The sequence below is a fragment of the Epinephelus moara genome, chromosome 21 (assembly GCF_006386435.1).
Source record: "Epinephelus moara isolate mb chromosome 21, YSFRI_EMoa_1.0, whole genome shotgun sequence".
Classification (NCBI taxonomy): Eukaryota; Metazoa; Chordata; class Actinopteri; order Perciformes; family Serranidae; genus Epinephelus; species Epinephelus moara.
This window is the reverse complement of record NC_065526.1, coordinates 2598787-2614545: the sequence shown is the minus strand read 5'-3', so window position 1 is coordinate 2614545 and position 15759 is coordinate 2598787. Positions and strand designations below refer to the sequence as shown.

The following is a 15759-nucleotide window of genomic DNA, read 5'->3' as shown; positions in this document are numbered from 1 at the left end:
AACAGGCCTGACGCTACTATGCGCCCCGGCTGTATCTAGGCTAATGGCTAACATGCTAACTATTATTTTTATGTCACTAGTCACTTGAAACAAATTTAGGACGATAGGAAACAGGTTGAAATAAACCAAAATTTCCCTTTAAGTCCGATCTAGCACAGCCTCTGATGCTAGCGCTAGCAGCCAGCCTCTTCAAGTCATACTTGACCAGGCGTTCAAACTGAGCAAGTCTACATGTGACTGACTCACTAACTCCCTTGCAAAATGGATTGCAATGGACTGCAGACCAGTTTCAATGTTAGAGGACAGGGGGACAATTGTGTCCAGAATCCAGCAGCTTTGCTACGACACATCTGCAAAAAATTCATTTGAAATTCTTTTAATACTTTCACAGCAAAAACTGATATAAGCCATTTATTTAGATTATTTAATCACAGAGTATGTAATCAATTACATTAATCTTTTTAATCGCTTGACAGCCCTAGTGATGAAACAATTAAACAAAGGGCACTTCCATGTTTGTGTCCACATTCTGTTTCAGTATGACAATGTGGTCAAAGCAATGTCCAAAAGAAAAGCTGTCTGAGTTTGGTGTAAAAGATCTAAATTGGCCTGCACAGACCACTGACCTCAACCCTATCAAACACCTCGAGGACACCTGGGATGTGTTGGACTGCCAGCTGTGAGCCAGGTTTCATCGCTAATCATCTGTGCCTGACCACGGTAATGCTCATTTTTTTGAACACTGGCAGCAGGGATTTGCTCCCATTCAGCCAGGTTTCAGAATCAGTCACATACGGGTGTAATAACCAGGTGCCAGTGTACTTTTGGCAATGTAGTGTATGGAAATGTAATACTTTTACAAAATTTGAATCCATTTAAGAAAAAAATAAAACAGAAATCTGTAAAAATGTGTATATTTAAAAGTGCACTGCTCAACTGAACATATTGGTAGCCTCACATGGCTACTGAGACACTACTTCTTGTTGTTTAAAGGAATATTTCACCCCTATAAATACTGACTGTGTCACCTTAAATTTGTGAAGAAACTTTTTTTGTGCATGCCTCCACAATGACAAAAGAATCCAAAAACAGAGAAAATTCCTGAAGTAAAACACAAAAAAGTCTCATGCACAGACAAGAGTCTGAACTTTAAAACCCCTCCTCCGAGCTCTTTCATTGGCCGCTAGCACTGCTGTCACTCAGCCATGCATGTCACTTCCCGGCCAGTAAATGATTTGGGAGTTGGGATTTAAATGGAGTGCACGAGCCGTGTTCATACGCATATGCTTGCCCAGACCTTCCACTGATCCCTGAGTGAGAATGTTTGTGCTTACGTTTTTAAAATAGTAAGATTTTAGCAAAATGTGTGGGAAGTACTGAGCATACGACTGCATAAATGAGACGGATTATACTGCTTGAGTTGTGTGAGAGTTTATAGGACAGGTGTTTTGATATAGTTTTGCTGGTGTTAAACTTGGACCCCTCTTTTACTAAATTCATCAAGAATTTTCGGTTTTTGGATTCTTCACTCACTGTGGTCATTTTGGGGTGAAGTATTCGTTCAAAGCGTTACCAGGAAAGCAACGTGACACCAGTACATGGAGTCCGTGTGCCTAAATTTCTTTTTATCACTGTGTAGTTGCTGTGAAGGCGCCTACGAGGTTTAGTCATGACTGGTGAGCTCTTTCGTTTCTCTGAACTGGATGCTTTCTGGGAAGTTTTGCAATTAAGACTAATGGGACAATGTGACACTGCTTTCAGTCAATACATTTAGACATTTAGCTAATTGCAGCCTCGTATTATCACAAAGCAACCACATTACCATCCTGTCATTATCTGTCCGTCATCATCTCGACATTTCATTAAATATGATTACATTTAATTTGCACTGTACATCATTGAGAAGGCATGTCGACAGTGAGTTACACTTTTCAAAGGCACTGTAATTGCAGGGTGAAGTGGTGTAACAGCTGTTAAAAGGCCGCAATATCGATCTATAGTGTGACAATTTACTCAGTGCATCCATGGGGCTACTGTGGAGGAAGACACTGTAACTGAGACACTGAGCATATAAATGGCAATGAGACAGATCTCACCTTTTCATGGCTATGGTTGTAATGGTAGAGGAATTTTGCACATTCGTTATAATTGGCCCATGTCTTGTTGGCTGTGGCCAGCTCCCACGTTCCGTTGTTGTCACACCGGCGGTATGCTAGTCCTGGACATCAAACAGAAAAGCCTACATTTAATTACATAATTTGCCAGTTGTTTTCCAACCAAGTCAATTACTCATCCTCAGCTTGCTCCTTAATTAGATCTGCATAATTGTAGAAATTGCACGAGGTTTCAAAAGGAATATGTGTAGCACTGGAGGCCTGGTGCTCTTTCACCAGCTGAAAATGAGCTCCAGGGTTTCTGCTGCCGACTGCATCCAGAGACAGACTCACCTTTATGGTTGAAGTCATGGATATACTCTGGACAGGAGGTGGATACAAGCTTTCCTGGGGGTCCTTCAGGCCAACAAACAATGCCGTCCCATTCTGGTGAGCAGAAACCATCTGCAGAGACAAAAGCAGCGTTGACTTTTATAGAACCACAGAGTGCCGTTCTCCTTCAGCTCCAGCATTACATGGCTATAGGCATTTCCAACACCAGTAGTCCTGTATGCTTTCAAGGATTCTGCTGTCCTTTAGAAAGTAGGCCAAGTGCATGAACTTTACGCAGTATGTTAATCAGCACAGTAGTGTATCCTTGTTATTTGTTGTCTGATTGTAAATGAGATCTTTTTTTTTTTTTTTTGTGTTCAAGGAAAACATGGGCGACCCGCAGAGAAAACGCCCCATGTACTGTCACATAATGAAGACTTGCAATCATGGAATTCCCCATGTGCTGATAACAAGTTGTCCATGCAGTCTACAGTGTTCATTAAGGCTGGCGTGTTAGCAGCAGCAGATTTCAATAACTGCTACACAGGGTCATATTGTTTTCATGTTGTATGGAATTGGTTTCAGTATGGATCTCATTAAGAAGATTCCCTGCAACACTGGCTTCATTGTAGTATCCTTAGTGCTATTATGGCAAAACAAAAGTGCTATTATTTTCATCTCTGTATCAATAGTTTGTGCTTGAACTGCATTTATTATTGATACATCGTATGCCCCCCCGATGGGTTACATGTTTTGTGTATCAAGTGTCGAAATATGCCCATCTCACGCTCTTCAAATGTCCTGTTTTGTCTGAACAAGACTCATATACACTGGTGTAGTGGTAGTTGATGAGATGGGTGTACTACTGGGTAGACAGATAGGTCACCAAGGAGATAGTGGGTGTTTTCTCCTATATGTTCCAATGGCTTTTTGGCTGATAGGTGGGTATATTGTACTCTAGTGGTTCCCAACTGGTGGGTCGCAGGTCCACTGTGAATGGACCACAAGTGACTCACAAATGTGTCAAGTTTGAAAACACACATTTTATTTTAAAGTGCAGCTGGATGTATTAAAGGGAAATTTCGGTTTATTTCAACCTGTCTCCTATTGTCCTAAATTTGTTTCAAGTGACTAGTGACATAAAAATAACAGTTAGCATGTTAACCAGAATACACTGACGAAGAGCTTTGTGAAATTGAAGAATGGAGGAAGAGAGAGAGAGAGGCGCAACAGGTAGAGGACGAGAGAGGAGGAATGGCTGCTGCAAGGCTGCGTAGCTCTGGAGATTGGTGGTGTACCTGTGAATGCTGTGCCCCAGTGCCCACAGAAGAGGAATGCCTCTGTTGCAAGGAATGGGACCGGTTGCAGCCTTATTTTCAAGGTCTGGATGTGACCGAGGACGAGACACCTCCACCTGGAGTAGTATCCAGCTGGGCTTTATCTAGAGCTCGCCATATTTCAGACGAGGCAGTCTTTGTGGAAAAAAAGCTTGTTTAGTGGACTAACTTTGCACTTGAAGGTTACCCGTTCACTTACGTTTTAACAGGTCTGACGCTACTATGCGCCCCGGCTGTATCTAGGCTAACGGCTAACATGCTAGCTATTATTTTTATGTCACTAGTCACTTGAAACAAATTTAGCACGATAGGAGACAGGTTGAAATAAACTGAAATTTCCCTTTAAACTGTGTGGACCTTGAACTAATGACTAAGCAGAAATCTGGACCCCGTTGCCAGACCAGTTGGGAACCACTGCTGTGAACAGTCAGAAAAAGGTGTAGGTGGTTATACCTCGTATAATGTGTACACCTTCCACTACACCACTGGTCACATAGGATAAAACAGAAAGCAAATCTTATATTTGAGAAGCTGGAAACAATACATTTGCCACATTCCGAAAACCATATTTGCCACACGTAGCCCTGGTTACGGGTAATTTTCTTTCTTTTTACCGCCACTATCTAATAACGACATGAAATACTGTGATGGTCACAGCCACACATGGTAATGTTTTCCCAATCAACACTCTTTAAACTCATTAGTTTGTTATCTACACAGGTTACTTTCATTTATGGTCAACCATACCTGAACAATTCGCATCACACAGTTGGTGTGATTTAGAATCTGTTTATTTGCTTTTTAATCTTACATTGTTTAGTTTAAGTGTGCACATCCAAGCATTCAAGCATTGTAGGGTTATTTAATCTTTTGTTTCTTTGTCTTTGAGCCACCATGGTTGTTTGGGGAGGTCCCTTCCTGGTGGAGAAAAGGCATGGCTGAGGTCTGAGGACTCCTAATGGTGCGTTCGTTTTGTACTCGGAGGTCGGAAGTCGGAAGTGGGAATGACGTCACCTCCGAGTTGGCAACAGTTTTTGCATTCTAGTTGACAACGGTGGACAAAAAAAACATGGATGCCCGCAAGAAAGCCTTTGTTGCCCTTGCACTTTCGGAGTATAGACAGCTTCAAAACCATCATGCACTCCAACTGATGAACGCCGCAGATGAGGCTGACCTAAGGTAAAACAAATAAGATAAAATTGTGTTTACTCACTATGTATGTGACCGGCAGCCATCTTGAATTCGTAAGTCGGGGTTGATGCAGAGTTTCCGAGTTGGAAATCCGATCTCAGGTTGTGTTCGAGTTTAAACTTCTGACCGGGAAGTGGGAATTTCCGACCTCCAAATACAAAACGAACGCACCATAAATCCTGGTGCTAACTCATTGGACCAAACCATGTGCTGCCATGTCATGGGGGGATTTGGGTTTAATTAGTTTTGCCGTCCATTTTGGTTACCCCTTGTGTATTATTTGGTTTGGCTAAGCCACTATATATGCTGCCTCGTGTGTCATTTTGACAGGTCATTTTGTTCAATTAACACCTTATTTGGTTATCATACTGATTATACTTATGTGATGTTGACCTTTTTTATAGGCCTAGTTGTTCATTTCTTGGTTTGTAATTTTTCATGCATTTTATGGGTAAATAAAACCCCACAATTTTGTCAACAACTCTTGTGTCCTTGTAACCTCACTGTTTGGTCCCTAACAAATACCCATAATAAAAGTAATTATAATCATATCAATAATAAAGAATGAATATCATATCTTGCAGAATATGTTATCGCTCTTCATTTTTGCATTTCTTGATGAAAAGCTGTAAGAGTAGGGCTGCAACTCACAATTATTTTCAATGTCAATTAATCTGTCCATTATTTTCTTGAATTATTTATTAGTTGTTTTTGTTTTGAAAATGGTGCTAATTGTCCATAAGTGTTTCCCAAAGCCCAAGATGACGTCCTCAAATGTCTTGTTTTCCACAACCCAAAGATATTCAGTTTACTGTCATAGAGGAGGAAAGAAACATGAAAATATTCACATTTAAGAAGCTGGATTTAAATAATTTTGCCTTTTGTTTCTTAAAAAATTACCTAAACTGATTAATTGCTTATTAATATTCAACAACTAATTGATTAATCATTGCAGCTTTAATTTCTAGGCAAAGCAATTAAAGAAAATATTACAACATCCTGTAATTACACTTCCTACTTTTTTAGTTACAGGATTGGCTGATCAAAAGAAACTTTTTCAAATAATGTTTAATATTTTTGAGATCGTGGCGACGAACACGTATAAAAAGTGGTCCATGAATCAGTATAACATGGACTTTCCTACAAGACTGTGTGATGCTCCTGATGAACACAAAACTCAATGATCTACTTTCATGAAGAACGCATAGTAACACGTCTTAACTTCAGACAAAGGGCTGCAGGTTCAAAGGGGGAACAAAATGCCATTTCCAAGCACAGAGCGCCTTAATTGTCAGCTAAATCATGGACCTCAGTCCTCCGATAGTGGGAGCAAACTAGTCCCTTTCCCCACAGATTCCTGGCAGCAGCCTCCCTCATGGCTTGGCATTTATGTTGTATTATTGAAAACATCTGCCCCACTTTGACCACTAATAAGTAGCTAAGGATAAAACTAAAACTATCCTCTCTTTGCAGTAGATCCATTATTTTCTCATTCCTGTAATCAAACTTGCAAAGAAACATCTGAAGCAATGACGACATGCTTTTTATTTGCCTGTCACTTGGAGCGCAAAATTAAAGAGCAGACTGAGTGGAGCTGACTGATTCCTACAGATCTCTGGTGGGAGAAAAACAGCATTTAGTTTTGAAAATCACGCTGACCACACATCCTGGGAGTAAAAGTAGAATTGCTGTTCACTTTTGCCATAGGTTTTTATTACCATAGGACCACCTACTAACAGGCTTAAATTAAACACAGAACACACACACATATATAATTTCCCGTAAATTTCTCGACCGCGATTTAAATATAAACGTGACTACAGGGGGACTTTGGTATTAGTGATGTCACTTGGGTTTTTAATTCGGTTTTCTTTCCCCCCCAACTCATTTGACTCTGACCTGCAGATGTCAAAACACATATTGCATTTTCTCCTGATACATGCAACCTTTTATAATGATTGCTGATGTTATTCTACACTCAGACCACAAGCTTGAAGGCTGAGCTATTTTCACACTGCAAGGTCTGGGGCATTGAACCCACATCCCTCCACTGTCCTCTCCAGGCAAACCTCAGTGTTTCCCTCAATGAAAACCTTGTCTCAGCCACGTAATGGAGACTTTTGTGTATTTAAAGCACAAATGAGAAATAAAAACAAATAGATAAAATGTTGAAATGCAACCAAAGCTGAGGTTTTTGTCTCACATGGGATCTAATACGCTCTCTATGAAGCTGGAATTGCACAATCAATTCATTACTCACAGAAAATCCTACATTTCACACTAGGGTTTTAAAATAGTCATCACTCCACATCTCCTATAATAGTTCAGAAAACCACGAGTTTACAGTGCCAGATAAAAAAAAGAAAAACTCTGGGGGTGGTCAGGCAGGACACAGGCAAGACAAACACAGACATAAAGCCAAAGAGTCCTAAAAAATGCACGCTAGCTGCTATTCTCTGAGTTTACCTCAACCCACGGATTCAAGGTCACGCCACAATACAAGAAAAAAAAAAAAAAAAAAAAAAAAAAAAAAGGAATGTTTTAAAAAACTACAAGAGGGAATTCTGTCCAAGTCGTAATGACCACTTCAAGGAAAACGCTTACATGGGTCACCAGAAAACACAAGTAATGCTTTCCTTGAACTTTATCTCAAATCTTGACAGCCTCCTAAATTTTACTCAGCATCATAGACAAACCACTGCCCAGATTTTAAATGATTTCCACATTACATAATTACAAACAACCAGATGAGACACTGAAGTTCAAATCAGGGTCAAATGAAGTGAAGTCAAAGCAATTCATGTGCTATTAGGTTAAAAAAAAAGCTCAAATCAAGCATGTTTAATGAGCACATATGTGCCTATCCAGGCATTCAACGACCACATCGGGGACTCTTTTTTTTCCTTATTAAGGTAATATGTTCATCTTAATTCCTTCAACTGTGATTGAACACACATGTGTAACCTTCCAAAAGAGGTCAGAAAACAGCCACCACATACAGTATGAGTCACATCTGCTTTGTGCCAGCAGCATCAGGTATGCAGGTCAGCTCTGATGTGTTCATGTGCCTCCGAAACAACACCTCCAGCATTTAACAGAGACCTAGTAAGACTGATGGACTTGTTAGAGTCTAGAATCAGTGTAAACATCCTCCCTGATGCGCAAAGAAACATGCCTATTAAAGAGAATCAAGTGCATTGGCTGCAATCAACTATTATTTAATCTGTCAATTTTTTTCACCCAGTTGCCAGAATAAATGTATATTTCTGCACACTATGGATAAGTTACATTTATATGTTATTATGTAGCAGATATGTTGAGGTTTAGGCACAAAACCACTTGGTTATAGTTAGGAAAAGATCATGTTTTGGCTTAAAATACCTAGTTTGTGGTGGCTAAAGAGCTACTGCAAACGATGTCTTGGTAAAAAAACACCTGCTTGTTGTGGCACTTGTGTCTCTGTAAAAAAAAACAACAACCTAGATTTCTCATGGCACTATCCCCGGTGGAAACACAGCAATGTCTCAGTAAAAAAACAACTGTTTTTGATGGAGTTATCCTGGCTAGAAACACAGCGTTGTTTCGGCATAAAACAACCGCTTTTTATGGCACTACCCCCGGAGGAAATGCAGCAATGACTTAGTAAAAAACAACTTTTTTTCATGGAGTTATCACAGCTAGAAACACAGTGTTGGCTCGGTAAAACACAACTGCTTTTTATGGCACTACCCCCGGTCAAAATGCAGCAATGACTCAGTAAAAACCAACTTTATTTTTCATGGGGTTATTGTGGCTAGAAACACAGCGTTGGCTTGATAAAAAACAACCGCTTTTTATGGCACTACCCCCTGTGGAAATGCAGCAATGACTCAGTAAAAAAACAGCTTTTTTTTCATGGCGTTATTGCAGCTAGAAACACAGCATTGGCTTGGTAAAAAACAGCCGCTGTTTATGGCACTATCCCCGGTGGAAATGCAGCAATGACTCGGTAAAAAACAACTGTTTTTCATGGAGTTATCCTGACTAGACACACAGGGTTATCTAAGAATAAAACCACTGCTTTTTGTTGCACTGTCCTCGGTGGAAATGCAGCAATGACTCGGTAAAAACAACAACTTTTTGTAGCACTATCCTGGAAAAAAACAGAGCGAGGGCTTGCTTGGTAAAAAAAAACAGCCGCTGTTCAGTGGAAACACAGTGATCAGTCGCTAAAAACACCCATGTTTGGTGACTAAAAAGCTGCTGGAAATGCAGCAATCACTCACTAATTTACAACTAGTTGTGTTGTTCGTTGGTCTTAAACAGTGGTCTGCAACTTGGCAGGCGTCTAGTCTTGGTGACACGACATCTAACATTTCCGCAAGCCCCTGAAGACAAAGTCAGCTCATATACTACGTTAATTTTAGAAACGTTGATATGATTTGTATGAAACGAACAAATGTAACCTATCCATTGTTTGCAGAAACGTACAATGCCAATATTTTCTTTGGATGACTGACTTTTCTTTATTAATCGATTAATTATTTAACATATAAGAATTAAAAGAAAATTGTGAAAAATGGCCATCTCAAGTTTGAGGCGATGTCTTTAATTACTTTAATTTACGTGTTTTTTTGGGGGGTTTTTGACCAACAGTTGAAAAATCCTGATTAAGTCAATGTAATTAAATTTTTTAATCATGTAAAATGGAAATGGAATATTTGGCATCTTTCCCTGATAAAAGAATAAAATAATTTTTATTTTATTTTTAGAATTTAAATAGAAAGGGAAACATTTGACTAAAAACATGTCATCTAAAATTAAATTAACGAAACATTTTTAAAGTGACACAGAATCAAACCTAAGGAATTGTGTTTTCCTTTTCACTGAGTCTTTATGTAACTGAGACATTTGACCCATGTGCTCCTCATATCGAAGTCTAGTTGAGAATTCTATGAAACTCAATCAAACTCAATCTACAATCATTATGTAAATGAAGAGACAGCTGCAAATGGTGCTTGGAGGTTTCTGGTGAAGTGTGACACCAGGCTTGCCAGTCATTTCTCCATGTCAGGATGGATTAAGCATGATGGTGGTCAGAGGAGCAGCGCAGACTCTCATCCAAGAGAGGCCTAATGTTTGACTGACTGCTCTGCTCTGCATTAACATCATTGGTCATCCTGTTACGCACGCTTTGAGAAAAAGCACAGCGTTGTTGTTATATAAGCCTTTAACATCTTACACAAGCTGCTGTTCGGCGCCTGCAGTTCTCAGTAGTAGCAATTCTTTCATATTTTTTAAAATCCAATTTGGGATTTGTGGACATTTATCAAAACCATGAAAAGTTGGGAAATACCACGCGAGGCAATGTACTGTAACTAGTGGGAACGGTCAACAAAAGCTTTTGTGTTCTCAGCCTGGAGGAAAACATTTTTAATTATGTGTTTCATTTACAAAGGGGTACCGTTTCGAGGGTCGAAGAATTCGATGCGACCACACTGCACTGGGGTTAAAGAGAAAATAATATGATTGGTTTGGCTGTGGAATCCAAAATCCTCCTCCGAACAATCAACTGGGAAAATGACAGTAACCACAATGAGATACAGTAGATGCTGGGGTCTGCTGGAAAATACTGCCCATAAATACACAAATACACCCCAGGATCAACTTCGCCCTCAATCCCAGCCTCTGGAAAGCCCCGGGGAGGACAAAGGAAATAGAACAGCATTTTAAAATGTAACCATCAACTTAAAGTACACATTCAAATGCCTGGCAGCTGTTTGATTCTAACAAATCAGCAAAAAGAAGGCAAAAACAGTCTCTAAAAAAGTCTATCTGGAACTTCTCAACGAAGTATCAGGGTGGTTCTATAGAGCACTGAAGTGTGCACATCATCAGCTGATTAGTATACACTCTATCATCAGGAATCGCATTGAAAGAAATCACCAATCACGTTCAATCAAGACAACAAGGTGGTCTTTGCAGTCTTGTTTACTGTCACTATTGTGATCATCATGGTTACGCTGCCCACTCCCACAGTTTCTGGCAAACTTTACCTTTTGTGTTGATTAATTCCTTCCTCCATCACTCCAGCCTTTTCCTGGTTGGTACTCCTCTTATGTCTTATTGGTAGTCCCTGCCCTGCATCATTTCAGATCTGTGTCTTTGTGCTCCTGCTCTGTTTAGCCCCTGTGGGATTTATTGCACTCCCCATCAAACCTCTTGCTGCAGCTGGAATTCAATGGGGAGCGCCCTCAGTAGCTAAGCCCATTCGGACAAATGAAACCACTTTGCTGCGATTAAATGGTTCGGTTTCCTTTAGTTTTCTCTGACTCTGAGAAACCTGTTGCAAGTAGAGGCAGATCAAACTATTCGAGACCTAATCAGGGCTAATGACGTGCGTCCCTCTCACATCCCACACAGCCTAGTTAGTTTCCTTCACTGTTGCTAAGCAATGCATTTTGGTCGATAGATGCAAACCATGATGGACAGGCTTATTGATATTATCTGTTGCCTATCCAAAAAAATCAACACACTGTAGTCCCTGTGTCATCCTACAATGGCATGAGAAGAATCGCAAACTGGTTAAAGGAGCAACCAGCCAGAGTGATTACAGATGTTCTCGCAAAAGACGACCTGCATCAGGCAGAGGTGGCACCCATGTGGGGGGCCAGGGGAGGCCACGGCCACCCTGATATATGATGTTTTTAAACTTAAGTTAATGTTTTGTTCCTTAAACAGGCACTGTGTAGGAATTTCTCCCATCTAGTGTTGAGATTGTATATTGCATTCAAACGGATAGCGCACTCTAGCGCCTCACTGTTTCAAATGAGTATTGCAACAACGGTAGCTGCTGTGTACCAAAAAGCTATGATAACATTGATGAAACCATGTCATCCGATACTTCATGGAGCAGTCATTCAGGCTCCTACACATACAATCACGTCTTATCTTTTGACAACTGACAAGTGGCTCAACCTCACACACCTCATCACTCTCCTCGCAACACTGTGTCGCTAACAGCTGTTAGCAACTAGCGCCGCTAACAGCACTAACAGCGCTGTGATTCTCCTTCAGCAGCTCTCTCCACCTGGGAAAGGCTACCCCAATGTTGACCCTCGTTTTTTGTAATCGCCGGTCATGTTGCCTTTTTGCCTTTTTTCAAATGCACCGGCACTTGTGACTAGCCTGCTTGCTGCAGCTTTTCGTCACTCTACCTGCAGGCAGAAACCGGAAACCGACAAGTGAAAATGCGAAAGGCGATTCCGTATTTCTCAAGTATGTCCCTGTACGTACCTGTATTTTCAAGATGGCGCACGTACATGACGAGACACCGGTCGCAATGTATATGTAAATGAGAATTTCAGAGCTTACGGACGTACTTAGATACGCTGATGCAGGTTAATACACATGTGCTAGGACACACTTTTGACTGCAAAATTTGTTTGTCTCAAAGAACAACTGAAATTGTTACACATAGTGCCCTTAAAATCAGTGTCAGACTAAAGCTGTATATTTGTCTTTTTAGGGAAAAGGACAACTAGCCTATCTGAAGAACAATGAATTGCTTAACATGTATGTATACATGACAAATTAAAACAGGATTGTTGTGGAACTAAAAAGGTTAACTCTACCAGTATTAAGGCCTTTGCAAACTGAGCCAGCTTTTTTAGTTTGAAATCGCACGTCTAACACTAAATATGACTTCATGTTATGTTAATCACATTTGCACACTGAGTCTGAAACGTCAGAGAGCTGTTTGACCATGAATCAGTGAAGAAAAAGTGGCGGCGGGACTCAAAACAACGGAACATGGTGCACAGAATCAATTCATGACTCAGACAGCTCACTTTCAGTGAGTCAAATAGTAATATTCAGGTGGATGATGATGAAGAGGAGGAGGATGTGGACCACACACAGGATGTGGAGGACAGACAGGGAGGACAGCTCCTCAAATGAAAGACAGGGAGGGAGTGGTGACAGCCTGATAGGTAACTCCAGTGGAGAGAGGCAAAGAAGGAAATGTGTCTTTTAATTTTGTCACATACTGCAAATTCTCACAATGAATAGAACAATAAACCGCATCAGAATCCACGTGCAAAGTTTCTGTGTGTAACGATTTTTTTTGGGTGACAGATTAAATGTGTGCAAAGGTCTTTAGTCTGTGCACATGAGATAAATATCAATATTAACTGTAAACTGAGAAATCAAAGTATATCAGTGTACAGTATGCAGGATTTGTTGCTCACTGTGCAACTTACGAGACTTAGAGAGCCGTGGTGGTCAAGCTAGCTGGAGAGTAAATGAAGAGAGACGGCGGTGTTAACGAGAACAAAGCAGTGACTCAGAGAGAAAAATGTTATTTTCTGGTTGTTTCATGGCGATTATGTTCTAAAGCACAAATTAGCCGAGCCACACCTACACACAAGCCTGCAGGAAGGTGCTGCATTGCTGGATTTTGAATGAATTCAGCTGAGACACATGCTTCATCCTGTCCGCTTGGCTTCTCTGCTGTGTGTGGCTCAACCTCGCCCCCTTGTTCAAACAGACACCCAGACCTGCAGCTCACGTCCACAGGGCAAAGTAATGAGACATAGTGGCCTGGGGCTATACACTACTGCCCAAAGGTTGACACCCAGAGTCGTCCCCAACAAAGTAAAATAAGAGGAAAATTTGAAAATACAACCAGAGGACAGACATCACCACACACTTTTACTCTACTACATTTCCAGAATAAAATGATCCAGCTTTACTCCAGTAGGCTATTTATGTATTTCATTTCTTTAATACAACAAAATAAAATTGGAAGTTTTATCAAATCATTGGTCCTAGTTTTTTAAGTTAGATAATAGGTCACATGAGGGCAGGTGCAAACAACTGCTCTCAAAGCCGCAGTTAAGTTTCGATTTCCAGTCAAGCCCACGCTGCATGTCAGATTAGATGCTACATGCTAGTGACCACATTCAGCATGACAATGAGACCGACTTCATGATGGAAGCAGAAAATGGTGTCCCACAGCAGAGAGGGTGAGTCATGATGCAAGGAGAGAAAGATTTGTGACAGGTCACACTGCTGCGACTGCTCTACTGCAGCGTGTCAGCCCTGGGCGGCCAAATGATTTCTGCTTTACTTCAAGTGTAATGTACACGCTCCATTTTAAAGGTGGTGTACATGTTGAGAAAAAATAAACCTTTCCATTACCAGCATTTAATTTTACTTTCAGTGCTCAAGAATATTTAATGATTTAAAATTACTTACTTAGTCATTTCAGGTAAGATATCTGTATTTGTACTCAAGTGTGACTTTCAGGAACGTCATCCACCGGTGCTTGTGGGTCTTAAGTGATGATTAAGATGCATTACTTTTCTGTGGGTCTATGTGTTTCTTTAGGAAAATCCTGCAAAGTATGCTTTTACCTCTCATATTCACAGATGCCTGATTCTGTTTTAAAATGGGGGAGCAAACTTGGAAAGATTCATTAGTTGCAGGCGATCTGAGGGTTCTCCCATGCATTTTGTTTTTATATTTAAGATACATTTCCTGCATGTCTACACCACCTGTGTTAGTCTAGATTAGTTAGATTGAGGGTGATTTAAGGACCAGGAATGCATCAACAACAGTACAACTGGCTGGATCAGGACAGAGAGTTATTATTACATTATTACTGCTATTCTCAATACTCACAGGGTGATCTTAAAAGTCTAACAACTGCGACAAAGTAGAAGCAGTCTGGATAAATGAAATGGCCTCACAACAGCTATTCCTCTCCCGCCTGTTTATTTTACACACAGGTTTTAGTGGTAGCTATTCTCAATTAGGGCTGCAAAGATTAGTCGACAATTAAAATAATCAGTGACTATTTTAGTAGTCGACTAATCGGTTTGAGCCATTTTTCATAGAAAAGTACTATAAAAGTACCCCAAAATACTCTTATTGCAGCTTCTTACGTTCAAATATTGGCAGCTCGACACACTCTCCCATCACGGTGAACTAAAACCCTTTGGCGTGAGTACGAAACAAGACATTAGATGACATCATTTTGGCTGGTGTAGCTGTAATAACATACAAGAATAAATAATCAGAACTTCTACATTAGAAATTTTTGACCTACATTCAAATCAAGACTCAAAAGGGCCATTTTAGTCGAGAACTAGACCTAACTGTGACACACGCACCTCTCATTTACACTGTAAAAGAAAATGTGACTTTACCGTTAGACTCCCAACAGTTAGAGATCTATTATGATGTTCAGATATGAAAAAAACTTATTGATGGTACTATTCTAACTCACCTGAAAATAACAATTGTACCATTATATTAATGATAAATGTCACTGGTTATGTTGCCGTTTTAGATTTTTAGTCACAACATGTAACAATTAAAATATAATGGATCATAATTAATCAAACTAAAAATTAAAAGCTCCACCTTAAACTGAGTTTAAGTACATTTAAATACACTGTGCTGATGATCTGTCTCCCGACTGCAGGACTTCCACTTTAACAATTACTGAGTGCTAATAATATTTTTCCTGAAGAAAATAGTTTTGAGTACTTCCTCTACCGCTGCCAATAGCCTACCAACGTTCCCACTGAAGGGTGAAAATAAAGCAAGACAAATTTTGCCCGGGGCCCCCAGGCCCCCAAATCACTGAATCCGCCCCTGCTAATAATGAAAGCACTGCACAGGATGAAGGGAGAGACACGGAGTGATGCGCCCCTGTAGGCTGTTTAAAAAGAATTCCATCTAAAGTGTGACTAAAACTGAAACTAAAACGAAACAGTCTGTAGAACTCCAAGTGACTCACTTTCCACTTTTGGTGCACC

General features: G+C 40.3%; 1 protein-coding gene across 1 annotated transcript in view; it reads right to left on the bottom strand.

Moving 5' to 3' along the window:
- Positions 1-15759, bottom strand: part of pth1r (parathyroid hormone 1 receptor) — a 69683-nt gene that overhangs the window by 23022 nt on the left and 30902 nt on the right. Inside the window, exons 3-4 of the mRNA XM_050074944.1 lie at positions 2448-2558; positions 2097-2218 (exon numbers count right to left, since the gene is read on the bottom strand). Coding sequence (XP_049930901.1) covers positions 2097-2218; positions 2448-2558 — 233 coding nt within the window. The remainder of the gene's footprint in view (positions 1-2096; positions 2219-2447; positions 2559-15759) is intronic.